This window comes from Drosophila bipectinata, chromosome 2R (genome assembly GCF_030179905.1).
Source record: "Drosophila bipectinata strain 14024-0381.07 chromosome 2R, DbipHiC1v2, whole genome shotgun sequence".
NCBI classification, from domain to species: Eukaryota; Metazoa; Arthropoda; class Insecta; order Diptera; family Drosophilidae; genus Drosophila; species Drosophila bipectinata.
In genome coordinates this window covers 25272566-25298572 of record NC_091737.1, presented here as the reverse complement: position 1 = coordinate 25298572, position 26007 = coordinate 25272566, and the positions used below count along the sequence as shown (strand labels likewise).

At 41.4% G+C, this 26007-nt stretch overlaps 8 protein-coding genes and 1 long non-coding RNA gene across 10 annotated transcripts; 2 read left to right on the top strand and 7 right to left on the bottom strand.

The window, feature by feature from the left end:
• Positions 1-2740: 2740 nt before the first annotated feature.
• On the bottom strand, positions 2741-3413 carry LOC108133780 (uncharacterized). The gene has a single exon (XM_017253848.3). The coding sequence runs from the start codon at positions 3370-3372 to the stop codon at positions 2875-2877; it is 498 nt and encodes a 165-aa protein (XP_017109337.2). The 5' UTR covers positions 3373-3413; the 3' UTR covers positions 2741-2874.
• A 3500-nt stretch (positions 3414-6913) lies between these two features.
• Positions 6914-7761, top strand: LOC108133775 (uncharacterized). The gene is made up of 2 exons (XM_017253841.3): positions 6914-7592; positions 7656-7761. Exons 1-2 carry the CDS (start codon positions 6999-7001, stop codon positions 7728-7730), a joined length of 669 nt encoding a protein of 222 aa, XP_017109330.2. The 5' UTR covers positions 6914-6998; the 3' UTR covers positions 7731-7761.
• A 378-nt stretch (positions 7762-8139) lies between these two features.
• Cpr49Ab (Cuticular protein 49Ab) lies at positions 8140-9514 on the bottom strand. Its single transcript, XM_017253840.3, has 3 exons — positions 9085-9514; positions 8494-9023; positions 8140-8434 (listed from the first exon to the last, which is right to left on the bottom strand). The coding sequence occupies exons 1-3, from the start codon at positions 9100-9102 to the stop codon at positions 8179-8181; spliced, it is 804 nt and encodes a 267-aa protein (XP_017109329.1). The 5' UTR covers positions 9103-9514; the 3' UTR covers positions 8140-8178.
• A 2180-nt stretch (positions 9515-11694) lies between these two features.
• Positions 11695-12530, bottom strand: Cpr49Aa (Cuticular protein 49Aa). Its single transcript, XM_017253852.3, has 4 exons — positions 12485-12530; positions 12300-12379; positions 12049-12243; positions 11695-11986 (listed from the first exon to the last, which is right to left on the bottom strand). The coding sequence occupies exons 2-4, from the start codon at positions 12309-12311 to the stop codon at positions 11768-11770; spliced, it is 426 nt and encodes a 141-aa protein (XP_017109341.1). The 5' UTR covers positions 12312-12379; positions 12485-12530; the 3' UTR covers positions 11695-11767.
• A 934-nt stretch (positions 12531-13464) lies between these two features.
• Positions 13465-13815, bottom strand: LOC108133785 (uncharacterized protein DDB_G0280205). The gene has a single exon (XM_017253853.3). It carries the CDS (start codon positions 13813-13815, stop codon positions 13570-13572), a length of 246 nt encoding a protein of 81 aa, XP_017109342.1. The 3' UTR covers positions 13465-13569.
• Positions 13644-17622, bottom strand: LOC108133782 (endoplasmic reticulum metallopeptidase 1). The gene is made up of 12 exons (XM_017253850.3): positions 17514-17622; positions 16938-17460; positions 16706-16880; positions 16566-16650; positions 16282-16402; positions 16064-16218; positions 15621-16004; positions 15381-15561; positions 15143-15327; positions 14941-15084; positions 14390-14884; positions 13644-14332 (listed from the first exon to the last, which is right to left on the bottom strand). The coding sequence occupies exons 1-12, from the start codon at positions 17535-17537 to the stop codon at positions 14165-14167; spliced, it is 2640 nt and encodes an 879-aa protein (XP_017109339.2). The 5' UTR covers positions 17538-17622; the 3' UTR covers positions 13644-14164.
• LOC138926050 (uncharacterized) lies at positions 16808-24150 on the top strand. Of its 2 annotated transcripts, none has more exons than XR_011442355.1 (3): positions 16808-16901; positions 23555-23959; positions 24046-24150. It is a non-coding gene; the product is annotated as an uncharacterized lncRNA (long non-coding RNA). The 2 variants fall into 2 exon arrangements; XR_011442354.1 differs by having other exon boundaries at positions 24018-24150.
• On the bottom strand, positions 18558-22277 carry LOC108133781 (endoplasmic reticulum metallopeptidase 1). Its single transcript, XM_017253849.3, has 11 exons — positions 21357-22277; positions 21123-21297; positions 20979-21063; positions 20710-20830; positions 20501-20655; positions 20055-20438; positions 19803-19983; positions 19561-19745; positions 19361-19504; positions 18797-19300; positions 18558-18729 (listed from the first exon to the last, which is right to left on the bottom strand). Exons 1-11 carry the CDS (start codon positions 22054-22056, stop codon positions 18562-18564), a joined length of 2802 nt encoding a protein of 933 aa, XP_017109338.2. The 5' UTR covers positions 22057-22277; the 3' UTR covers positions 18558-18561.
• Positions 22505-25978, bottom strand: LOC108133783 (endoplasmic reticulum metallopeptidase 1-like). The gene is made up of 12 exons (XM_017253851.2): positions 25916-25978; positions 25355-25856; positions 25028-25202; positions 24887-24971; positions 24708-24828; positions 24481-24635; positions 24033-24422; positions 23800-23980; positions 23553-23737; positions 23353-23496; positions 22803-23297; positions 22505-22748 (listed from the first exon to the last, which is right to left on the bottom strand). The coding sequence occupies exons 1-12, from the start codon at positions 25934-25936 to the stop codon at positions 22581-22583; spliced, it is 2622 nt and encodes an 873-aa protein (XP_017109340.2). The 5' UTR covers positions 25937-25978; the 3' UTR covers positions 22505-22580.
• Positions 25979-26007: the final 29 nt, after the last annotated feature.

Here is a 26007-nt window from a genome sequence, read left to right as displayed (position 1 = left end):
AAGGCACTCGGAAGCGCCATAAAATTCCCGTAATGAAATCATAAATAACCCACCAGCGGAAATATGGCAAAAAAAATATACAAATAATAAAAATAAGAAACGGTTCAGACAATGCGCACGACTGTCGCAACGCGAAATGCATTAATATTGAAGCGAAGCATGGAGATCGACATGGAGATGGCGCTGAGGATGAGGAACAGGGTATGGGGTAAATGAGGTTCGGGGTTTGGGATTTTCAGTTCGGGGTTCACAGCATATATCTTGGGTATCTGTATATGTATAACCGGAATCGGAAAAAAGAAAAAGGTTAAAAAAATGAATTTAATCGTTTGTAGAAAATGTTGACACCGAGGAGCTGACAGTGACAGCTTGGGGATCGGCTTGGAATGTGTCCTTAACGGTTTCGTATCAAAAGATTAAAGCCAAGATTATAGTTACCTCATAGAAAGAAAAGATTAATCTGCAAACGTTCAAGTTTAGTCTGACCTCTTATATGGAAACCAAGCCATGAAGTTGGAAATCAAAATGTTTATTCTATTTGAAAGATTATGGCTTTTTCTATTATTTAAAATTGATGAATAAATGTATATATATTGTTCATAGCATTAAAGTAAGAAACAAACTTTTGAGTAAAGAAAAGAATAATCAAAAGAATAATCAAAAAAAGAATAAAAAAGAAGAATAATATCTAAGATTCTTTGGTTTACAAAATAGGTAAATAAAAAAAAAAAATTGTTTATTATTATGCCTTTATTTAAAATTTGATAACTTATTTAATAATTTTACAAGCACAAATATAGAAATAATATCATCAAATTATAAAACGTATAAATGAATATTCATACCCGGTACTCAAAGAGTTCAAGGAATACTTATCCCTTTGCATAAGTTTTAAATAAATTACTTCTATTTAAGATAAAAATTTAAGTATTGAAGGTATAATATGTATAATATTAAAAACAAGAAAGGAAAGCTAACTTCGGGCGGAGCCGAAGTTAATATACCCTTGCAGGTAAAACCGGATATATATCGCAAACATCGTATATAGTTGGCCGATCCTTATGAGAATATGATAATATAACTCAAGTTATTATTATATAGAATCTAAAAAAAACCCCAAATTTCTATTTCCAAAATACCAGAGTTGGTATTTCTACCAAAAACCATTTCCGATCGTTCAATTATATGGCAGCTATAAGATAAGCCGGTCGTTATAAAATTTGGTAGGTCGGATTAACTGACCAAAAATATAATCTGTACCAAGTTCCAGCTTTCTATATTCAAAAACACAAAAGTTGGGTCAATTCCGATCGGTCAGTTGTATGGCAGCTATAGGATATAGTCGGCCGATCCTTATGAAATTTGGTAGGTCTGATTATCTGACCAAAAGTAGTATTTGTACGAAGTTTAAGATTTCTATCTTCAAAAACACGAAAGTTGGGTTATTTCCGATCGTTCAGTTATATGGCAGCTATGGGATATAGTCGGCCGATCCTTATGAAATTTGGCATGTCGTATTATTTTGCCAAAAGTAACTCTCATGTCAAATTTGAACTCTCTAACTTTAAAAACACCAAAGTTATACCATTTCCGATCAATCAGTTATATGGCAGCTATAGGATATAGTCGGCCGATCCCGGCCGTTCCGACTTATATACTGCGTGCAAAGGAAAGAAGGGTGTGTGCAAAGTTTCAAGACGATAGCTTTAAAACTGGGAGACTAGTTCGCGTAGAAACAGACAGACAGACAGACAGACGGACAGACGGACCGACGGACATGCTCATATCAACTCAGGAGGTGATCCTGATCAAGAATATATATACTTTATAGGGTCGGAGATGTCTCCTTCACTGCGTTGCACACTTTTGGACAAAATTATAATACCCTCTGCAAGGGTATAAAAATATTAATCCTAGATTTAATTTAAGGTATGGAACATAACTAAATATTTAATTGATTTCTTTACTGAATCTATAAAATAAGTCTTCTTTTCAGTGCCTGAGAATACGAGGAAAGATTTTCAGAGTAAATGGTTAAGCTTCTTCTGCCGATTAATAATAGTCTCCGCATTAACTAAGATTAACGCGAAGAATGCCGGGATTCCAACATGGAGTATTCAGGCAGAATGCTGAGCTGTTGGATACTGGCGCGTACCGTGTGTCGATACCACGTCACAGTCACTGCACTCCAAAGGTCGTACGCTGAACCCAGATCTGGGTAACCGAGACGAGATCACCGGAGGTAAGAGAATGAGGAGGAAGATCACCCGGCATGGCAGATTGGTGTGTGAATCATGGCGCGTGCTGTTATTGTTGTGCTATATTGCGAACGGCTTTTCGATTTTTTCGGTTTTTTCGCCACGATATCTATATAGGAGCATTCATAAAAGTCACAAATACTTAATAAATATTTAAATGCAATGACTTTTTAATCAATTACAAGTTCGATTTGTGATGATCAGACCGTTGGCACTTGATTTGCATGCTATTCAAATCAGATATCAGATCTTGACACCGCAGCAGTGCTGCTGGTGTTATTTTATTATTCCAGTGCAAAGTATATGCCACATTTTTATATATATTCCCCAGGGACTTGACCTTACCTTCCCAGGTAACCAAATCTTGCATTTCAAAAACACAACATTTCGACTAGATATTAATCTTTTAAGGCATATCCAATGTCAAAACGAGTTTGTTTAGGTTTTAAATGTTATTTATTATGTTATTCTCGCTTTATTGACAAGGCTTCAACACTGTAAAATTGTCGCTCTTAAATCGTCTTTAATCTTCTTAAAACTATTTTCGAGGCCTCGACACATTCCCCGGAAGTACGAGTATCTCAATAAGCACACCCCTAAAAGTGTCACACAACGACTAGACCGGAAGAAGTAACTTTCCCAGGAACATCAATATCAACAGTACTGGCAGTCCAAGATCGAGTCTCAGATTAAGAGATGAATTGCAAAGTGATTCCCGACAGTAGCAGTGCTGCACGTTGTCCTTGGTCATGCAGCCTTCTTGGTAGGCATCGTTATCCACAGTGTATCCTACATCCCAACGTGACTTCTTGTTCTTTTCCACTAGATTGTGTACCATCTTCACCTGCTGAGCACAACCGCGCACGGTCTTGGTCCAGCTGCGGCCAGCCAGCATGACGTGGGTGTGGGTGGTAAAGAAGCACATGGTCGAGTTGTGACACTCAAAAACATTCCCTAGCGGATTCCGAGCTGTTCCGCATGTTTTGTCCGTCTCGTTGCACTTGTAGCATCTCAGAACTCCGTCGCAGGCAACTGGTCCTGCTCCCAATAGGATCAGAAGGGTGACCAGGGCGATCCAAGCCGGAGAGAGCGAAGTCCCACAGCCGCTGCCCATGGTATCCGGGCACAGACTGTGGGTTCCAGGCCCGCTTTCGAAGTTTCGGATTATGACAGCGATAAATGACTAGTCCGCCTATGATTCGTACTTATATGTATGTGTTTAAATTTATGTGATTAAGTCGCGGAGCACCCTTCTGCTGGCGATACCGACGGCCACAAGTCCCCAACATTACATATCTCCAGCGACATTTCTTTCTCTCTTTTATTTATTTTTTTTACGAATCGTTTTTTATCCCTATTATGAGATACTTCGTAAATTAGAGCATTATGCTAGTAGAGCATAGCAATTGAGGCCTTTATCTAGAGGCCGGAGAAGCCCTGATCCTAAGGTCAAACTAAGGAAACATACTAATAAGTTTTATTTACTTTTATTTGCTTATCAAAAGTGAGACATAATGTGAATAATGGTAGGGACCTTTGGTTATCAATTTGTTCTAATTTAAGACTCATAAGTTCAAAACTCATAAGCCCAAAACTGATAACATAATAATATTTTGATTATATATGTTTAAAACAATAATTATCAACTGACTACAAAAATATTATTACGTTATTGATCCGGTATTCCTCTTTCCGTTCCAGAGACCTCTCCGCCCGGCTCCAATGTATGAGTTACGCGATTTTTAACCTCTTAATACTGACAACTCAGATCCGACAATCTTTTAAAATTTGGGTTCCTTAACAAATGAAACCTTTATAGGCAGTGCATTCTGGCATTTGCCATAAATTATTCTCATTTTTGCGTGGGCATCGCGCACATTCGGCTGTCAGTTTCTCTTTTAATACAAATTTTAACTTTTTTGACAAATACTAAGCTGAAGTCTCAAGTCTTACCCGGTCACCCGGTTTGTTTAATTATCGTTTACTCTGCTTTTGGATTAATTAGTGCAGTTGTGGGGCATCGCATGTGCCAGAGTTAGACGCTGAGTTTTGCCTTTTGAAAATAAATCAGAGAGGCACGCCTATAAATATTGGTCATCTCTGAAGCCAGTTTAGCCACCGAATGCCCCCAAATAGATGGATCGATTTTGGTAGCACAATAACGCATTCACATTTTAATCGCAGCCATTAATTGGCCGGTATTTTTTTTACCCAACAAATTAATTGGCAAAACGCCATAGGGCCGTAAACCCTGGGCCGGGCCTAAACCAAAAATTATAACAAAGCCGACTGCCAAATGACAAACTGCACTTGGAGCAGAGAGCAAAACAATGAAACAAATTACCAGTCACAATGAGTTGTAATTAGATTGAAGTCATCGCTGAATGTGTGGGGTATCTGGTATCTTGAATGCCGAGATCCAAATCCCGAACCTTGTACATGACACCTGGGATCCAAAATCCGAGTTCAAAGCTCCCCTCAACATCATCGGATCAATTCTGTAGATCCTTCTGTTTATTATACCCTTTCAGAAAGTATTATAATTTTGCTCAAAAGTGTGCAACAAAGTGAAGGAGACCCTATAAAGTATATATATTCTTGATCAGGATCCTCTTCTGAGTTGATATAAGCATGTCCGTGTGACTATCTGTTTCTTCGCGAACGGGGCTCTCAGTTTTAAAGCTATCGACTTGAAACGTTGCCCACACCCTTTTTTCCTGCGCACACAGTATATAAGTCGGAACGGCCGGTCGACTACCGGATCGGTCGACTATCATATACATTCCTGGCATATAACTGATTGATCGGAAATTCCATAACCTAACCATAACTTTAGTTAGAACATTTTTTTTTTGTGTTTTCTATGGGTTTTGTGCTTAGCAAAATAATATAACATACAAAATTTCGTATGGATCGACCGACTATATCTTATAGCTATCATATAACTGAACGATCGAAAATGAACTAAATTTCGTGGTTTTGATGATAGAAAGTTGAAACTTCCAACATATTGTCAATTATTTGTCAATACTTTTTTTGTCAATTTACCAGACCCATCAAATTTCATAACGATCGGATGACTATATTTTATAGCTGCTTGAACGATCGAAAATGGTATTTGGTGTTTAGTAAAAATACCAACTTTGCTATTTTTGACGTAGAAGCTTGGGACATTTTTTTAAATTTTGTATTCTAATAAATTAGTTTTATTATGATATTCTCATACTGATCGGCCAACTATATCCGACATTTGCGATATATATCCGATTTTAACTGCAAGGGTATATCAACTTCGGCTCCGTCCAAACTTAGCTTTCCTTTCTTGTTTTTTAAGGTGTTAAAAGTAAAATAAAGTAAAGGAGACCTTAAAATAAATTTTATAACATGGAAAAATCACATATAAATAAATTTTCAGTGTGACAAGTGCAAAAAAAGCCAAATGATTTTGGGATGATGAGCTCATCGAAAGGGAATTTCGCATATTATGCGAATTAAAAGCATCAGAGAACAACTCCCTGGTTGGAAGATGACCGCAGAATAATCGATAATACTGCAGGCGCTGGTTTTCTGGATAAAGGTCTGGTTTTCTTGTTGCCAAGGATGTTTGTTTTAGTAATATGCACTCCAGGCTAAATCGACCGTGTGTGCCTCTTACAAGATTAATTAATTGCATGCAATACACCAAATTACGCACCATATTGTTAGAATCTTATTGCCAGGGTCAGTCTCACTTTATTTATTTGAGATGAATAATTAAAATGCAAAACAAATCATACAAAAACCAGACTCAGACTGTAAGACCTGTGGGCTTATCAACAAGTTGCAATTAAATTAATAGAATGTATAATTTCTCATCGAAGATTCACAGGGTTTCTTCACCTCCATGAATCATAAAGAGTTTTGATCTTCAACTCATCAACAACTCATCACTTCCTGAGCATGATCGAATAATCCAAATATGCGCAAGGTTTGCGGGCAATAGTTCAGATCTTGTTGGCAGAACGGGAGGGGGCGTGCCAGTATTCAATTTCACATTCTAGACATGGTTTCTCAACTCATCGAGACACTGATCGAGTGATTAATGACTCCCAAAGTGAATCCATTGACCGAACCGCCAGCTTGATTGACAGCTATTATTGTTATTAATGCTCATTAAAACAAAACGAGCGTGTTTATTGTTTATGATGCGTTTTAAATTTGATTTAAACGACACTAATTACATTTGATCCTATGGGATTTGCTGAAAAGCACAACAAATTGAAACTCATTCCCCCAATCGATCAATATTCGAGTAAAACTGGATGATCGTATCGGCTTGGAAGATTCATTGAAAGATTAAGCAAGAGGTGAGTGATTTGAACCTCTGTCTCCCAGGAAGAAGCGATAATATTTTACCTACATATTTCATATTTATTTAATGCCTAATTAATTTTATTATATTTCTTTAATTTTTTTGCCCCCAATTTCCATGCATAGATGAAAGGTTAAAGGTCACATGCGCCAATGCAAACGAGTTGCCAACTAAGTTGTCTTTAAATGGCTTGTTAGTATGCAAAGAATTTTTACCCGATATCGAAACACTTGCCACCGAATCAGCTCGGTTCCCGCCCATATTTAAGCCAATTAAACGACGTTGACTTGGCCATAAAGCTTGTGAGTTATTGCCGTGATGAGACCGGCTAACACTAAAATGGCCAGGGGTCGCCTAGTCTCAGAATCAGACATAATCTAGAAGCCGACATGGACGCACGCTTACTGCTGACTTTGGTGCTCATAGCTCTAGTCAAGGGTGAGAAGGAGGACCCTCCGCCCACACGGTCCCGACCCGGGAAGTACGTCCCGGAACTACATGGAGGTGCTGGCTGGTATGTGCCAGATAATAGTGGAAAGTATCGTCACGATCCGCGGCCATACGACGGGGGTTATGGAGATCGAGGGGAGCCGTATTCCGCCGACTTGCGTGGTATTTTCCGGAAGGCCGAGGAGCAGCTGGAGGCCCGGGTCCAGGAGGCCAGTGAGCGGCTATTCCTTGGTCCCCGCGACCACCTGCGTTTCATGATCGACTTTAATTTCAACGGTACTGGCTGGCAGATTATCGAGTTCCAGTGGGTACGCGATGGCGATGAATCTCATCAGGATTCCAAGCAAATCAGCTACTTGAATGAAAATAAACTATGGGAGAACGGCCATGGGGATCAGAGCTACGATTACCAGCAACCAGCAGAGGAATGCGAGGAGAGCTGCCAGTCGGGGTACAAGGATCCTGTTCCGGAGCCTTTTTCAGAGCCAGAGCAAGAAAAAACACCCAGCACAAACATCAATTCCGAAAAAGATGTGAGTACTGATGAAATGCTTAAGAAACAGGATCCTTTTAATATGTTTCTTTTTTTCATGCAGCCAATTAAAGTTTACAATACCATTAATGAAGTCCTGGAGTATATTCAGCAACACATTTTGCCCACTCTGACATAAATTTTATTAAAATGGCTTACATATTTGTAAATTCTTGTTTATATTTGGCATACTTTTGGGTTTCTGCGATTTAAAAGCTCTTAGCTCTCAGACCGTATCATACTTTGCAAATGAAAAAATGAATGTCAGACAAATGTATAGACATTTTAAATATGTTAATAAAATACGAAAAAATAAATTGAAAGATAAATACAATGTATCAAATTAACCATCTGTATTCGTGTTACATCGAGCTCCTATTTATGAGAGCATTGCGAGATTCCATGACAAATAAGCAAATATTTTTGAAAGAAAGTTATTGCAATAATAATTATATAAATATTGAAAGGAAATCTTTTTAGTCCTCTTAACACCCCCAAAAGTAGGTTTTCATTTAATCCCGAAAGGAATTAAAATAATTTCAGACATATAAATGGCACAAAAGTTTATTATCTTTACAGTTTAACATTTATTTCTTAGCATTCTTGGCATTGGCCTCCAGGAAAGCCAGCAACTTGGCCACGTAGGGCGGTGGGGGCGGTGCCGTTGGCAAGTGGGCGGCACTGGGCACAAAGCCATTGTCGTCGGCGACGTAGTCCACCCGGTAGAGAATGCCATCATCACCCGTATACTCGTAGAAGCCTTTAGAGCGGAGTCCATCCTCCTCGGTTAGTTTCTCGATGCGTCCACTTTCCTCCGCCAGGATGCCATTCTCAGTTTCCCAACTGATTGGGGTAGAAAGCTATATAGTTGAGGATTTGTGCTAAGCATATAAAGTACTCACAGATAATGATAGCCATCCTGATCCACGTCGTCCTCCTGCCGAATAATGGCCCATCCATTGCCACCTTCTCCAGTGCCACGGCCTTTCGGCAAGTTGGCGGTGGGATCTGGCACCGCCGTTGGGACAGGTGTGGTGGGTCTCGGTGACGGTCTAGCTGTGGTTCTTGGTGGGGCTACTGCGGCACCACCTCCTTCAGCTCCACCTCCACCTCCACCTGCTCCACCTCCTCCTCCCGATCCGGAACCACGGTTCTTGTCACCCACATACCGACCACTGTCGCCGGTGTAGTCCCCGCCCGGGCGGTTGTCGTGTTGGTATTTGTTGTCCACATGGACATAGCGACCGTCATTGCTGCCGGAGTAGCGGCCATCGCCTCCGCCTCGATACCGTCCATCGTTGCCACCAACATACCTTCCATCGTTGCCACCGCGATAGCGTCCGTCTCCGGCACTGGCCCGAGTGGGCGGAGGACGGTATCGCCCATCGCCCTGGGCCAGAACCATCGACATTGAGACAATGACCAAAGGTATCTGAAAGAGTCAGAGGTTGTCATAGCGTATTACAATGTTAAGTCAAATCTACAAAACTCACGGTTGCACGCAGCCACATCGTTGAAGACGAGCAATGAAAAAATCTAGCCACCAGATCCCAGCTTTATATCTTTTGGATTCACCTAATGGGTGAACCGCCACCTCTCCGCCCACTCAATGCTAGGTACACCAAGTGGTTCATTGAATGAAATTCTAATTGCCACTGATCCGACCGGTGGTAACTTGAACAATTAAGCGTCTTGCTTTACGACACGATTAATTCATAATTTGTGAGAAAAGCAGCTCTCCGATTCCCTCGATTCGCGGGTGAGTCGGCAGGAGAGTCTTAATGGAGATGAATCGCCTAAATCGCTGGGGCAGCTTTGACATTTCTTGGCGGTACCTTGAATACATACCACTTTAGACCACCGAAGATCATTTGCTGACAACTGCCCAAAAATAGGCAATCTTTAGACATCCAACTCATTTTAATCGTTTAAAGCATGAAAAAACCATCTAAAGTTGTTATCACCATTTTTATAAAAAAAACAAGAAAGGAAAGCTAACTTCGGGCGGAGCCGAAGTTAATATACCCTTGCAGGTAAAACCGGATATATATCGCAAACATCGTATATAGTTGGCCGATCCTTATGAGAATATGATAATATAACTCAAGTTATTATTATATAGAATCTAAAAAAAACCCCAAATTTCTATTTCCAAAATACCAGAGTTGGTATTTCTACCAAAAACCATTTCCGATCGTTCAATTATATGGCAGCTATAAGATAAGCCGGTCGTTATAAAATTTGGTAGGTCGGATTAACTGACCAAAAATATAATCTGTACCAAGTTCCAGCTTTCTATATTCAAAAACACAAAAGTTGGGTCAATTCCGATCGGTCAGTTGTATGGCAGCTATAGGATATAGTCGGCCGATCCTTATGAAATTTGGTAGGTCTGATTATCTGACCAAAAGTAGTATTTGTACGAAGTTTAAGATTTCTATCTTCAAAAACACGAAAGTTGGGTTATTTCCGATCGTTCAGTTATATGGCAGCTATGGGATATAGTCGGCCGATCCTTATGAAATTTGGCATGTCGTATTATTTTGCCAAAAGTAACTCTCATGTCAAATTTGAACTCTCTAACTTTAAAAACACCAAAGTTATACCATTTCCGATCAATCAGTTATATGGCAGCTATAGGATATAGTCGGCCGATCCCGGCCGTTCCGACTTATATACTGCGTGCAAAGGAAAGAAGGGTGTGTGCAAAGTTTCAAGACGATAGCTTTAAAACTGGGAGACTAGTTCGCGTAGAAACAGACAGACAGACGGACAGACGGACCGACGGACAGACGGACAGACGGACATGCTCATATCAACTCAGGAGGTGATCCTGATCAAGAATATATATACTTTATAGGGTCGGAGATGTCTCCTTCACTGCGTTGCACACTTTTGGACAAAATTATAATACCCTCTGCAAGGGTATAAAAATCATATTAGAAAAGTCAAATTTGGAACTGCAAAATTAGATTACTTTTGTAATGAGAAATCTTTTTGTGAAATTTTGTACTTTACTTTCGAATGAAGCTGTGTGGAAATAATACTGCTATTCAGAGGATGAACAAAGTGACGACTAATTGGAAAGAGCTACAGGAACGAGAAACGAGATGGCATCCATAATTTTAATCAAGATCCGAAGAACTTTTTGGATTTGGATCACTTACGGAGTTGGATCAAAGTCGCACGTCTCAGCTAAAAAGAGTTTATGGATCCGTTGATTAAGTGGTGCCCCATGAACTCCGGCCCCACCCTTAGTTCCAATTCGCAATCGGATGATGACGAGGAAATAGCTTCAAAAATGTCCATCATATGTTCCGGAATGCAGAAAACCAAGCTTTCACCTTTCGGAATTGTCAAACAAAAAACGGTAAGAGTGGGAAATAATTTTGTTTCCGGATTAATCTACGATCCAAAAATGAAGAAACTTTAATTTTTGAAGAAAAAAATTCAAACGCCGAAGAAAAATTCTAAAGAATATTACTCCTGTTACTCAAAGAAGAAAAGAACGTGGAGGAACTTCGAGAAAAAGTTGAATTTGCTTAAAATTTAAATGGCGTGAGTTAAATTAAATGTTTTAATTGTAGAAGCACATATTTTTATTATTTTATTAAAGTTATATTTATCTTATATTTTAATTTTTTTCACTTTCACTTTTTAATTTTCATCGCATTTAATTTAGAACGTTTTGTTGCTGAATTTTTCAATGGTACGAGTCAACTTTTTAAATTGTTACATTTTTTTGATTTTTGGTACAAAGTGGGAGGAAGAAGTGCAAGAAAGTACACCAACGAAGTCTGATGCAAATTTTGAAACCAACTTGAACTGCGTGGGCATTGTAGGAGTCTCCATGCAAAATGCTATAGTTCTATCGCTTATACTAATAGTCTATGAGATCCACGCGTTCCTAGGGACGGACAGACGGACGTGGCTATATCAACTCGGGTCTTGACGCTGATCAATTATATATATACTTCATAGTCGGAGATGATTCCTTCTCTATGTTACATACATTCACACGACTACAATACACCCTTGTACTCTACGAGTACCGGGTATAAAAATTAAAGAGCTAACTAATCGTTTGTTGTTGTATGGCCAGTTTTATTGTTGATTCGCAAATGTTTTTTAAATGAATGGATTGAGTGGTAATATAAATATCTTGATTCAGTTTTACTAGCCCCGCCGGTTGTTGAACCCTCCGCCACTCGGCTGCTCTTGGGACGGAGGAGGCGCGGTAGCCAGGTAGGCGAGGGCCTTTTGGATCGCAGGCGGTATGGGAGGCGGCGTGGGCAGGTGATCACCCTGCGGCTGAAAGCCATTCTCGTCCGCAAGATAGGTTATCCGGATGGGTATGCCCTCGGGCGATGTGTACGAGAAGAAGCCCTGTGCGACCTTTATGCGCAAAAAAAGTTTCAGAAGTTAATAAAAAATTAGTATCCAGCCAAATGCCAAACCTGGCCGGCGTTGTCAGTGCCCGGGTTTTTGAGATAGCCCTCCTCCTCGGCGTTGATCCCGTTGCCAGTCTCGTAGGAGTACTTGTAAGAGCCATCGAAGTTAACCTCCTGCTCCTGCCTGATGATGGGAATTTGCTCTCCTTGGGGCTTGGCTTGGACCAAGCTGATCAGTAGTATTACTGCTATGGAAAGTGCCTTCAAGAAAATTGATTAGTTATTAAATGAAAATAGATAGTAAAATTGGAACTCACTGTGAATTGCATAGTTATGCTTTCGAGTTTATCCTTGTATTCTTTCTGCGCTTCTGCACTGAACTCCACGCGATCTTTTACTGTAGCCAGCAAAGGAAATTGTTTGCATATTTATACAAAAATCCATTACGATCTGAACTTTACAGTTGCCGAGATGCCAGTTAAAAAACGCCAGCCAAACTCACCAACACTCAGAGGCAACACTCACAGACTCAAGTCCAAAGATTTACGAGTCTCGAGTGTCTTGCATTGTGAAGACCCACAAATCGGAAGCCTGCCTGGCCAGTGTATAGTGGAATCTTCCCATGGGGCGTTCACGAACCGAATCCACCCACAAGAGCACGACCTATACGATCTGGGTTTATTGCCTTTGCTAGTGCTTCTGCAGCCGTTTGGCGAATAAGCTGTATACGAGACAACCTCCCGATGCCACAGTGAAGTTTCAAAAGATGAGACACATCTATAGTTCTTAAGAAATAAATAAATATTACTGTATAATAAATAATACATTACTATATTACAAAAGTATACCTCCAAATTCAAACATGTCGGCAACATTTTTCATTTTTTGTACATGAGACATTTTTTCAGTTATTTTTCCAGTCTTTTTTTATATTTCTCATACATATATTTATCTTTAAAAGGAAGTTCTATTGGGACAATGACCATCGTGCAGCACCAGTATTTAGTGGGGCGGGGGGGATCAGTTGGAGTCGTGTTGTACATGGCCAGCTTGTGGCATTCATAACTCTTCCCCCACAACCTGTTCATTCGCATTCATTCGTACATCAATTTGTCAGCTGGGCCCCATCAGACATTTAACTTGAATGCCACTTGGGGGCCGCGTTTCTATCATCATTACTGGTGATTATGAGTACCACCTGACCATGATCAGGCCTAGCTGACTGACTGATTGACTTACTGGCTGACTCCCAAATGTTGCAAGTGCCGCGTGACCTTTGTGGCAGGCGGGCAGATGTTTGCCCACCGAACAGGTCCGGCCAAACAAAAAAAGGCGGTAATGAAACAGTTGAGCAAATGTCAATTACCTCGTGGTAGATGGGGATAGAGATACCAGAACCAGAGCCCGAAAGCTACGTGAGATACTTAAAATCGATATGAGGGCGTTATGGAGGGAATAAATATTCAAGAGACGGTCGACAGGTTGTTGTTTGTTTTTAGTTTTGGTATTTTTTTATTTTTTGGCTAATCGAGTGAGTTTTGTTTGGATTGGTTCCATGTGGCGGCATCTCTGGTCCAGGCGAGGGCTCTATCCGGTCTTCTTATTGAAGAGCAGAGACAGGAGCTGCTGCTTGAAGGGTTTCGTGGTGGTGGTCTCGGATGTGCTTGTGTATGTTGGCGTTGATGGAGAGGTTGTGTAGGTATAGGTGGTGGTCGAGGGCGACGAGGGCGTAGTTGGGGTGACGAACGGAGACGGTGGCGAGGTACCAGTGGGGGAAGCAGCAGAAGCGATGGCCAGAACAGCGACAAAGACAAGGATTCCAAAGAACTTCATGTTGATGGTTTTTGGTTTTTTTCTGGTAGCTGTGACTTGACAGATAAGCTGCTGAACTCTGAGTGTCTTCTGGTGGTCCAGGGAGCACAATTTATACGGAAACGCATTCATACAAAAATGGGGGCCAGGTGGCCTCCAGTTCTTTCAATGTTTGCACACGTGTTTCCATCTTCCCCGCCTTCGGGGTGTCTTGGCGGGTCTTTTTGTTTGTCCCAATGGTGCATTTTGAAATGCAGCTTCCAATATTTAAACAAATGCCCCTACCACCTTCTCTCACTCAACCTTTTGTGTGTATCAATGACTGTTGGCGGTATCTTAGTGCGGTTAATGCAATTAAATTAGAACATTCCTAAAATATGTATCGCTCGTAGCTACTGGGCCACTCCATGGCAAAAGCATAGTTTGGAAGCGTAGCCAGGAACTGTTGGCTCCGCTCGTCCCTCTTTGCCGTGGGACTGAAGTAATGTCCCGAAACGCCCAACTGGAAAACGGGTTCATCAAAATTTCCGTCGTACTTCTGCAAGTTGGGGAAGAGTTTAGTCAAGTAATCTCATAAATCTCATCTTAAACCTACCGAGAACTCTACGAAGAATTGGGTGGGTGTGCTGTCTATGCCGTAGGTGAGCAGGACATTCAGCGGAGGCCTGTATGTGGCAGGGTTCTCCAACATTCCCGCGGCGAAGGTCCATCGCAGTATCTTCACGCCGTCCAGCGGCTGGAAGAAGAGGCCCATGTTGGGGGGCCCGCTAAGAAGGAACTCGTACCGCACCTGATAGCCACCGGAGAGCACCGTCTTGTTAAGGAGCTCCAGGGTCGTGGGAAAGGGCAGCTCCACTAGCTCCTCGCGTGGCAGCCACAGGGCGTGCTGGCGGGCCGTGCAGTATCGGTAGCAGGGCAGACCGCACATCAGCTCCGAGTCGTCACAGTCCTCACCCAGACGCACCAGTCCGGTGAGATTCATGGTTTGCCGGAGCGGTGTCTCCTTGTTGCGGTCCGATAAGTGAAAGTAGTAGCCAGAGTCCTCAAGGCTCATAGATCCATCATACTCAAAGAATCGCCGATGTACTTGCTGTTTAAAAAATATTTAACAAATAATTGGTTTTTTGGATTACCAAAGGAACTCACCATAAAGTCTGCTCGCATTACATTGGTCTTGGCCCTATAGGGGAAGCCTACATCCGATACGGAGATCATACAGAAAATAAACATAACCAAAGCCAGAACTCCCAACATGCAGTTTGGTCGTCGAAAGATATTGATCAGTGGAGCCTACAGAAGAAGTCATTGAGCACATTTCCCAATAAACTCTTTTAAAGGACATAATTACAGCAAAAGATAAAGCCAGTATCGTGCCTATTGCGGTGAGGGCTGCAATCATCATATCTGGATTGGAGGAAACTCCAAAACGACCCACCATGGGCAGAAGAATTATGATGAACGTGTGGAACAAATAAGCATGGTACAGGAACGGAACTATCTGACTCAAGCCAAGCAACACCGACCAAAGGTAGCCTAAAAATGAAGTCTGTTTAAGAATTCCATAAAAAGAGGTCCAGAATCCTTACCTCTGCAGTGCAACCGGCTTGCCAGGTTAATAATCAGAGCTGCAACGTAGAAAATTAGAGAGATCAGGAATAGATAAGCACTGCGGTAGTTCAGAGCCGTCAAGGAGAGACACATTATGACCAAAAGAACACAGTTGGCATGACCCACAATCTGCAACTGATACGGGTGGGGAATCTTGAGCTGTAAACAAAAATATGTTTAGAGATTTGAAGCCACACTCTTCCAGCTATACCACTCACACTGGGTCTATGGGTCAGATAGAGGGTGACTGGAAGGACAAGCCCGATGACCGAGGGACAAATGTAGAGTCCAATAACTAGCCAACTGTTGCTGAAATATGTCAGCGTCCGATCCCCGGCATCATAGAAAACGCTCATCAGCACTGGGAAGAGCAACGCCAGGACGACTCCTGCCAGAGCCAGCAGAAAGAAGAGACCAAAAGCCCCGGCATAGGTGCCCAAGGTCTGACCGGACACCTTGGACATGCGCCACAGAGAAGCACAGACGAAGAGTATAGCAGCTACGGAAAAGGTGATGTTTAGAGCAACGCCTGTGGACTGCTGGTAATGCACAAAGAAGAGACCAATGAAGTCAAAGAATATGGCGTGTCCTTCGGAATAAGCCTAAAACATTATGAAACATTAAGTCATTCGTATAAATAGTTAATTTCTATTAAGCCCACCTCTGTGTCATACATTTCCACCGATCTGGAAATACTCCTAACCAGGGCCAGCAGGTTATCGCCAGTATGCTGCAGGGAGTCACGTGACACCACAGTGTACCGATCAAATTCCGTGTGATAAACGAATCCATTATAGACCCCAGCCATATCCAGACCTAACCATATATTCATATATATCATCAGGTTTGGGATCCGCGAACTAGTGGGGAATTACTCACCTGGGACTACTCCGAAGTCGCGAAAAATTCTGAAGTCGGTGTCCGAGGGAATAATGCCAGCTTGAAACACCTCCTCCCCCGTAGTCGTGGCAAATGGATGAGGAGCACTGCTTCTGTAATGCTGCAAGCGATAAGACTATAAGATTAGATTGCCAAATAAATTTTTAGGTCCGCCAGACGTATGATATCACGCATATCGGGAGAGTGCTGCTCAAAATAGATGAGTCACCGTGAGATTGACACATTTTTGAGGATTATTAAAAGAATTAAGAGAAATAACTTACTTCCATTAGCCATGGATGATTAGGACCTCCCTGAAAAAGCATTTCCCGACCACCAGCCCCACAGGAATCCATGTTAAGTAGAGCTCTGTATGGATTATAAGTTATAACTATTTGTATATAATAGTCTGGATACTTCTTACTTGCAGTTGGCGGCCCATCGGTGCTGGGTTATAAATCCATGAGATCCCTGCATAGGTTGCTCCTCTGCGCCGTTGAAAAGAAAGACAATGGGATGAAGGAACCCTTCCTCGGAAGTGGCAACCTGACGTAGAACCTCCAGCATTACCACAACCATAGAAGCATCATCTCCGGCACCTTCACAAACCCCATTAATTGGTAAGATATCACTGCGTAGACTTGTATATCACCTACCTGGTGCTCCTGGCTTAGTATCGTAGTGACTGTTCACCAGAAGATAGTTAGTACTATTGGAACTCTTGGTGGTCAGCTTGACGAGAACGTTTTGCACCGCCTGGTAGTGGTTTGTGAAGCCCTTGATCACATACGATCCGGAGACCTTCTGCACCTCCACTTCCATGTCATAAAGATCCTCACGCATCAACAGCCGGATTTGTTCAATCTCATCAAGAAGATATTTCACAACAGTGACCTCATTAGGTATGTCGCCTACCAACCGTGGTCCCATACGGGTTATTTCCAACATTTGGGCCTGGGCCCTCTCGGCCACAAATTTTCCAGGGTTATCCAACTCCTCGGAGATCTTCAGTCCTGTAGGAAGGTTCTGGAATAGCGGGTATATGACGGCGAAGAACAGCCCCACCCAGAACAGTAGGTACGTGGGAGCATAGTACCACGCAAACCGCTTTGTCGGCCTGTGTTCGCCGTCTACTTCAATGATCAGATTCTCAGAGCCCGATTCCGAAGGCAAATCACTCTGGCAAATATGAAAATTATGATTTTGGATAAAATATATTCCAGTATATCCACCTTAACTTTAGGCAGAGCCACCATTTTGCCCCTCTTTTTCTTTGATATCCGAGGATCCCTTCAAAACTGAGCACCTTCGACGACTTTCGACACACGACTGACTGTTTCACATCCTCATCCGCAATTTAAAAATTGTGCTTTGGGTTTATGATGTGATATGGTTGATATCTTCAGCATAGTATAAAGATACTCGATATTTATGGCATTATGGCGCGTGTTATTCACACTTCCCCTATCAACATACGCTCCATCATACCAATCAAAAATTTTTTGGCAATGTCGCCGATAAATTCTCATTCCTAACGATTATTCTGGGCCCTCAAAGTCAGTGTCCACGACGTGATTACCCCAAAAACCGAAATCATAACCGCTGACTTTGGCCCCATATCGTAATCGGTTTTGTAGGCTATAGCGGATTTATTTATTTATGGGTTTGCATCTGGTCGACAGGGCTCAAAGTCACGGCTATAATTCGCACACCCATATACTTGGGGTTTTACCAAAAGGGTGGGGTTTATGACCCCTACCAGATAACCCCAAATCATGATTTCAAAGTCTAAATAGGTGCTCTCTAAAAGATGTTTAGAACACAAGAGCACCCGAAGGTAGTTATTGTCTTTTTATAAGATCAAAAAATGGTAGCTGTCATAGAAAAATACAACTCTGTCGTAATTTATGAAAATCTTATTCGAAATGGCGACATTATGAGGTCTAGAGATTTCACGTGTTTTTATTTCCATTAATCACATGTTGTTTAACTTCTAGACGAATATTTTTATCGTTTAACATCAGAAGGGCTATTTAAATTTAAGATCCATAAATTCGATTTTTGATAAACTTGTAAGCTTGACCAGTATTTAAGGTTTTGCGTTTTAATTTGATGATTTGATTCTAAAAAAGAACTAAGTTAGTAGTTGTATAACAGATTTTTCTTCATGTTAAAGTTTGTTAAAAACAATTCCTTTCCTTTCCTTTCGGAACCCCTAAGAAATATTAATTTCTGAAAAAACATGTATATTATTCATTGTGTATTTATGTGCAAGTCTTTTTAAAACACAAATCTTTGATACGAAGTTGGCCATTCCATGGGATGGGCAAAGTCTGGTAGATCCTCGAGAAATTTCTGGGTAGCTGCATCCCGCTTACTAAGATGACTCATATAGTGTCCAGAAACACCTAACTCAAATGCGGGTTCATTGTAGTTACCATGGTCTTTCTAAAATTTTAATGTTTTCCATTAGTGCCCAGAAGTTAATAAAAAAAAAAATCCCTTAACTACTAACCGTCAGTTCAAAGTTGAAAAGGATGGGAGAACTGTCACTGCCATAGCCAATAAAAATGTGATATGGGGGCTTGTAGACTGATGGGTTGTCCAGCATTTCCTGAAGAAGAGACCACTTCAGCATCTTTACTCCTTTCAGGGGGAGGATGAACAGACTCATTCTTGGCGGCCCGGAAACACTGAATTCGTAGTAAGCCCTCAAATCGGATTCGTTGCCCAGAAGGGTCTTGTTCAAGAGCTCGAGCACGGGAGTTCCGGGTAGATCAACGGGCTCACCTCGCGGCAACCAATGTCCATCTTCAACAGCATCACACCAGCGATGGTTGAAACACGGCACGCCACATTTCATATGAGTCTTGCAGTCCTCATCCAGACGTGTGAATCCTGTAAGATTAATCCTGCCCAGCAGGGGAGACTCAAGGCGTCGGTCTTGTAAGTCAAAGTAGTAGCCGCTGTCCTCCAAGCTAATACTTCCGTCGTATTCATAGAACTTCCGATGAACTTCCTGTAAAAAGAATGCACAACAAATTAGAGCTTATTTAAAAAAATATCTCAGACTACCCACCAGGAAATGTAATCGCATTACATTGGTCTGTGCTCGATAAGGGAAACCCACATCTGACACGGAAATCATGCAGAATACGAACATGACCAGGGCCAGGCCTCCAACCATGCTCTTCTGCCGACGAAAGAGGTTTACCAATGGGGCCTACAATACTATTATTACCTTAGTGGCCTAAGAAGAGAAATACACAAGGTACTTACCACAAAAACGAACCCCAAAATCGTGCCCAGAGCACACTCCAGTGATATCAGCAGGTCGGGATTAGCGGTCATGCCTTTGCGGCTCGTCATGGGGATCGTGATAACCAGAAGAGCGTGAAACAAGTAGGTAAAGTAGAGGTAGGGCAGTACCTGACAAGCCACGAGCACCAGACTCCAAAGGTGGCCTAATGAGATTAGATGTGTCACTATTCACTTAACGTCTAAAAGTTTCTGGAGCTTACCTTTATCGTGCAGGCGACTGGCCAAGTTGATAATCAGAGCTCCTACGTAGAAGAAAACACAAATCATAAGCAGATAGGCGGTGCGAATTCCAGCGGCAGTCAGGAGAATACACAACACCGCCATCAGAACACAGTGGGCATGGCCAACAATCTGCACCCGATAGCTATAGGGTATCTTTTCCTAAACAACATAAGCCCACATAACATCACATTAATAATGCGAAGATGGAATATAGAGCACTTCAGACTCACACTGTGTCGCAAAGACAAGTAGATGGTCGAGGGCAACAGCAGTCCAATCAGCGAAGGACAAATGAAGAGACCTATTACCAGCCAACTATTACTGAAATAAGTCATAGTTCGATTGCCAGCATCATAGAAAACACTCATCAGAAGAGGAAAAGCTAGGGCCAGAAGCACACCCAGAATGGCCAGGAGGAACTGCATTCCAAAGGATTTGGCATAAGTGCCGAGCCGGCGACCTGTAACCTTTGACATGCGCCACAGAGACAAAGCCACGAGAAGAATGGCGCCCAATGAGAAAGAAATATTCAGGGCAACTCCCGTAGCCTTGGTGTAATAGACGAAAAACAGTCCCAGATAGTCAAAGAACACCGAGTGACCCTCGGCGTAGGCCTAAATCAAAAAATTAATTAAATCAAAGTTTAGTATCGACCCGAGAGCCTCCTTTGACTTACCGCCGTATCGTACATTTCCTCGGCATTGGAGAGGCTCCGTACCAGGCCATAAACATTATCGCCAGTGTTCTGAAGTGATCCTCGAGATATCACTTTGAAGCGATCGAACTTGGTGTGATAAACAAAGCCATTGTAGCAACCCGCCAAATCCAAACCTATGTCCCAGAATAAACCAGTTAATTATAAGAAAATAATATTCATCTTATTACCAGGCACTGGCCCAAAGTCCCGAAAAATTCGAAAATCAGTATCGGAAGGAATTAGATCGGCCTGAAAAATTTCCTCCGCCATGGTTGTGGCAAATGGATGTTTGGAACTTTTTTTGTAATGCTGGTTTGTGGAATACAAGCGATTTTTATTAGATATCGGGTTTATGGCGCTGATTAGATAACCAAGTACTTAAAAACCAATTGGTGCGCGAGGCTTTATGATTGCCCATTAAGATAACTATCAAGTGGAGTGCACGATTTTGGCTTACCCGCATTAGCCATGGATGGTTGGGACCCCCCTGGAACAGAATTTCACGTCCGCCAGCACCGGCCGAGTCTAGGTTTATTAGAGCCCTGATTTGATTAGAATTGGAAATTATATCAGAGATTAGGAAATCTATTTCAATACCCACTTGCAGTTGCCTGCCCATCGATGTTTAGATATAAAGCTATGCGAACCGTGGAAGGGCTGTTCCTCGGCTCCGTTAAACAGAAAGACAATGGGATGAAGAAACGTATCCTCGGAAATGGCCATCAAACGCATGGTCTCCAACATGGCCACAATCATCACTTCAGCATCACCAGTTCCTGAAATGAGCCATGGTTTTTAAGCATCCTCTGAGTTGTTAAAAGATTACTCTACTAACCTACGCTACTTGGCTTGGAATCGTAGTGACTGTTCACCAGCAAGTAGGATGAACTGTTTGAGCTCTTACAACTGAGCTTAGCCACCACGTTTTGAATACCCTGGTACATGTTCACCATCTGCCAGTGGAGAAAGGCACCACTAGATCGCTGGACGTCCACCTCTAAGTCATACAAATCACTTTTCATCACTTGGCGGACCTTTTCAATTTCCTTGAGCAGTAGTTCCACCATCAGCACCTCAGTAACATAGTCCCCGGCAATCTTGGGTCCCATTAGATCCAGTTTTAGAAGCAAGCTTTCCGCCCGCTGGGCAATGAAGGTATTGGGAAGATCAGACTCCTCCTCCAACTTGACTCCAGTAGGCAGATGATTGAAAATCGGATAAACTACAGCGAAGAAAAGTCCTACCCAGAAAAGCAAGTAGACTGGGGCATAGTACCAGGCCAGCATCTTTATGGATTTGGTTCTCTCCTTTAAATCCAAATGGCTACCCTCTTCTGGATCGATCTTTTTTGTGGCCAGTTGAACAATGCTTTGGTCGAGTCCATTGTATGCTTCCACAGGCTTGGCTTGGTTTGAGTATTTTTGTTCTTCAGTATTTAGTTCCAAAGTGCTCTTTTCATCCAAATCAAATCTCTTGAATGGTTCTGTATGCTCCAAGTCATTGTCCTCTAGGAAACCCGAATTGTGTTTTTCCATTCTTTAAATGCCTGGCCCAACAAAGCCACGTCCGCGACTGAATGAACCGGAGAAAATCTTATTAAATTTAAACCTTTCTGAGGCTACTTTATCAGATCAGATTTGCTATCTCAGCCACAAAAATACAGGGACACTTTCCAATTGTACAATCCGCTGTATATGTATATCACCTCAAAATTTTTATGATCTTATAATAAGCATAAATAGTTTATAGTCCCTTGAAAGCCAAAGTCTCAGGCAATCTCCATAAAGCCAAGAAATTGATTTATTTTTGGACCAAGGCATCTGGTTATCTTCTCCCTTAGAAACCGAACCATTCTAATCGCTCCAAGACCTACTAAAATTTATTAATATGATCCAATGAAATTTATGATTTATATCGATTTTATGAACCCTAAATAATAAAAATTTTTTTCAACATTCGACAATAACAAAAACGTGAAGCTGATTTTTGGTAAAAATGGTCAGGCAGGTAATGGATAAAAATTTATTGCAATGTTAAGCACCTGCGATACCCGAAAATCTTAGAATATATACCGCTTATATATTGCTGGCCACTCTGTGACATGAACAAAGTCGGGGAACTTCGATACAAAACGCTGCGACTCGGCATCCCGTTCATAATCGTAGGTGATAAATTGTCCAACAACGGCCAGCTCCAGGATGGGAACATTGTAATCCTTATTAGAATTCTAAAGTATACATTTAAATAGTAATTTTTATTGTTAACAAGTTATCTAAGCTACCTCCATTTCGATGTAGAACTCCAAAGGACTTCTGTCTCTCCCACAAGCCAAGTAGACCTGGTAAGGTAAGTCGAAGTTCTCCGGATTGTCTATCATGTTTCGATCAAAGGACCAGTCCTTAATCGTAGCAGAACCCACTGGTTGAATGAATATATTCATGTGCGGAGCTCCATAGAGCTGGAAATGAAGCCGAACTGTTCCATTCACCTCCAAAACAGTTTTTTCCAAGAAGTTCAGGTTGAATTCCCCTGGAATTACGACCTCGGATTCGCGGGGAAGCCACCCATCCCTCTTCCGCCAGCCACACCAGGCAAAGCAGGGAACTCCACACATTACATAGTCATCGCAGAAAGACGACACGGGCACCAGACCCGTGAAATTGAGGACAGAATCCTTTAAAGGGCTCAAGCCACGCCTGTCCTGGTAGTTGAAGTAATAGCCAGAATCTTCGTGACTCACAGAGCCATCATATTCGTAAAAAACCCGTCGCGTGTGCTTTAAAAATAAAGTGTCTCAAATATTTAAAAAATGTTAAGTGGTAAGAACTCACCAAACAACTTATACGCATCACATTGGTCTTTGCACGATAAGGAAATCCAACTTCTGATACAGCAAGCATACAGAAAATGAAAGTAACCACTCCGAGTCCAAGAAGAATTAATTTTGGCCATCGGAACATATTTATAAATTGTGCCTACAGTTCATATTATTCATATCTTAGTTCTGAAATTCTTAAACTACTCTACTTACAGAAAACCCGAGGGCAAAAAGGACACCGCAGCCACACACGAGGGCTATGATGAGATCAGGATTCGAGGCACTACCACTTCGACCAAGAATGGGGATGAATATAACCAAGAGCAAGTAAAAGAGGTAACAAAAATAACAAAACGGAAAGACCTGAAGACACAAAACTATCAGAGTCCAATAGTAGCCTGAAAACAGAGAGTTATTATTAGACATTCTTACAAAAACCCTCGATTTCAAAAACCTTTACCCTTATTATGAAGTTTGCTCAGAAGATTAATCAGTAGAGCTCCACTGTAGAAAATCATTGACATTAAACAGGAGTACTCCGACCGAAAACCCAAGGCGGTCGCAATAAAAACAATTAGGGTCACAACCAATAAATGAGCATGAAGACCCATTTGGATTTGGTAAGCAAAGCTTAGTTTTTTCTAAAATTTAAGTGATATTACTTAAAGAAAACATTAGATATAATTTACTTGCATTTGGTCTTAAGGTATAGTAGAGTGTTTGGGGTATAACCAGACCGATGACTGCCGGGCAGATATAGAGACCAAAAACCAGCCAATTATTCGTAAAATAGGTAAGCGATCGATCTCCAGCATCAAATGCAACAGCCATTATCAGGGGAAACAATATGCATAGAAGAACTCCAATCACATGAAGTACCAGGATAATGGAAAACCAAAGGAATGTTTGCTTGAGTGACACCTCCAGAGACTTCTGGGACATCGTCCAAAGGGACCATCCTACCAGAATCAAACCGAAAACGCCAATAACGCTATTCAATATTATTCCAGCCTCTTCCGTATAGAAAACAAAGAAAAGTCCCAGATAATCAAAAAAGACAGAATGTCCATCATCTTTATAGGTCTAAAAACAAAATCATTATTTAGTTTATCTTATTAAAATTATAAACAAACGCTACTACCTCGATTTCATTTAATTCCGTTGCATTTGAAAAGGCCTGAACCATGGACAGAACATTGTTTCCAGTATTTTGAATGGATCTTCCTGGCACGTTCTTATAACTATCAAAGATAGTGTGGTAAATATAACCATTCTTGGCCTGAGCAATGTCCAGACCTAAGGAATTCATTTTTGTTAGCTTTGACCCTGTTTGATCTGACACTGTTTGAAAATTTCAGGAACTCCTACCAGGAATCTTTCCAAAATCACGAAATATACGAAAATCTGTGTCGGAGGGTAAGATGCCACTTTGAAATATCTCCTCGGCCACGGTAGTGGCAAATGGATGTTTTGCATAAGATCTGTAGTACTGTTAATGTTAAAATATATGTATTATTTAATAGATATATGACATAGATTAGATAAACCTTCATAAGCCAAGAGTGCTTGGGGCCGCTCTGGAATAACAGATCTCGACCACCACTGCCTCCTACCTCCAAGTTAATATAGGCTCTGTAAAAGTTAAGTTTTTAAACAATATGTGGTAACTTAAAATATTTGTAACCAACTTGCAATTGGCTGCCCATTTGTGTTGCGTAATAAAAGCATGGGAGCCCATAAGTCCATTTTCCTCAGCCCCATTAAACAAAAACACAATGGGATATTCGAAAGGGGTCTTAGATAGAGCCATTTGGCGCAACACCTCTAACATTACAACAACCATAGTGCCATCATCACCGGAGCCTTAAAATGTGATAAATTAAAAAAAAATACTGTAGAATTAACAATAAAGAAAAGATTACTTCGGAGAAGTAAGATTAGAGTCGGAGACGTCTACTTCACTGATTTGCAATCTTTTGACCAACATAATTATGCAATCTTTAATAACCACTTACCAGGTGTACTTGGCTTTGAATCAAAATGGCTGTTGAGAAGTAAATAGGAGTCACTCGGAAAACTTTTGGCACTCAGCTTTACCACTACATTTTGTATGCCCTGGTATAAGCTGATCTTGCTCAGAACATAACCGCCCTTTGAACATTGTACGTCCACCTCCAGGTCGTAGAGATCAGTTTTCATTTTTGAACGGATCTTCTCCACTTCGTTCACCAAAAACTCAACAGTTTTCACCTCATTTGCAGTACTTCCGACATATTTAACGCCAATGCGATCGAAATCGAATAGTTGCATCTGGGCACGCTCCCCCACAAATTCTCCAGGCCTCTGCGGTTCCTCAGAAAGAGTAACCTTGTCTGGGAGTCTGTTGAAAAGTGGTATTACAATGGCATGGAACATGGCCAGCCAAAGCAGCAAGAATGATGGGGCATAATACCAGGGCATTCGTTTTCGGTCTTCCTTTTCCCTCTTAAGGGATAAAAACTCAACCAAGGGAACCTCCTATCAAAGGATTTTCATAATAAAACTTTTCACTTTTAATAGAAAACCTCTGTATTCACCTTATTATCCTTCTCTTCCATTTTTATAAATATTGAAGACAATTCCAACCTTTCCGTTGCTACATTAAAAAGAAACTGAATACCTGCTGTCT

Coding starts and splice junctions, on each gene's coding strand:
- LOC108133780 (XM_017253848.3), bottom strand. CDS start 3,372: ATGGGCAGCGGCTGTGGGACTTCGCTCTCTCCGGCTTGGATCGCCCTG.
- LOC108133775 (XM_017253841.3), top strand. CDS start 6,999: ATGGACGCACGCTTACTGCTGACTTTGGTGCTCATAGCTCTAGTCAAG. Junction 7,593..7,655: donor ACATCAATTCCGAAAAAGAT/GTGAGTACTGAT, acceptor TTTTTCATGCAG/CCAATTAAAGTTTACAATAC.
- Cpr49Ab (XM_017253840.3), bottom strand. Junction 8,435..8,493: donor CAGGATGGCTATCATTATCT/GTGAGTACTTTA, acceptor TACCCCAATCAG/TTGGGAAACTGAGAATGGCA.
- Cpr49Aa (XM_017253852.3), bottom strand. Junction 11,987..12,048: donor GCACTGACAACGCCGGCCAG/GTTTGGCATTTG, acceptor TTGCGCATAAAG/GTCGCACAGGGCTTCTTCTC.
- LOC108133785 (XM_017253853.3), bottom strand. CDS start 13,815: ATGAAGTTCTTTGGAATCCTTGTCTTTGTCGCTGTTCTGGCCATCGCT.
- LOC108133782 (XM_017253850.3), bottom strand. CDS start 17,537: ATGGTGGCTCTGCCTAAAGTTAAG. Junction 16,403..16,565: donor ATCATCCATGGCTAATGGAA/GTAAGTTATTTC, acceptor TATCGCTTGCAG/CATTACAGAAGCAGTGCTCC. Junction 14,885..14,940: donor TAATGCGAGCAGACTTTATG/GTGAGTTCCTTT, acceptor TTTTTTAAACAG/CAAGTACATCGGCGATTCTT.
- LOC108133781 (XM_017253849.3), bottom strand. CDS start 22,056: ATGGAAAAACACAATTCGGGTTTCCTAGAGGACAATGACTTGGAGCAT. Junction 20,831..20,978: donor ACCATCCATGGCTAATGCGG/GTAAGCCAAAAT, acceptor TCCACAAACCAG/CATTACAAAAAAAGTTCCAA. Junction 19,746..19,802: donor CAGTCGCCTGCACGATAAAG/GTAAGCTCCAGA, acceptor TAATCTCATTAG/GCCACCTTTGGAGTCTGGTG.
- LOC108133783 (XM_017253851.2), bottom strand. CDS start 25,936: ATGGAAGAGAAGGATAATAAG. Junction 25,203..25,354: donor TTCAAAGCCAAGTACACCTG/GTAAGTGGTTAT, acceptor TCACATTTTAAG/GCTCCGGTGATGATGGCACT. Junction 24,972..25,027: donor AAATGGGCAGCCAATTGCAA/GTTGGTTACAAA, acceptor TAACTTTTACAG/AGCCTATATTAACTTGGAGG.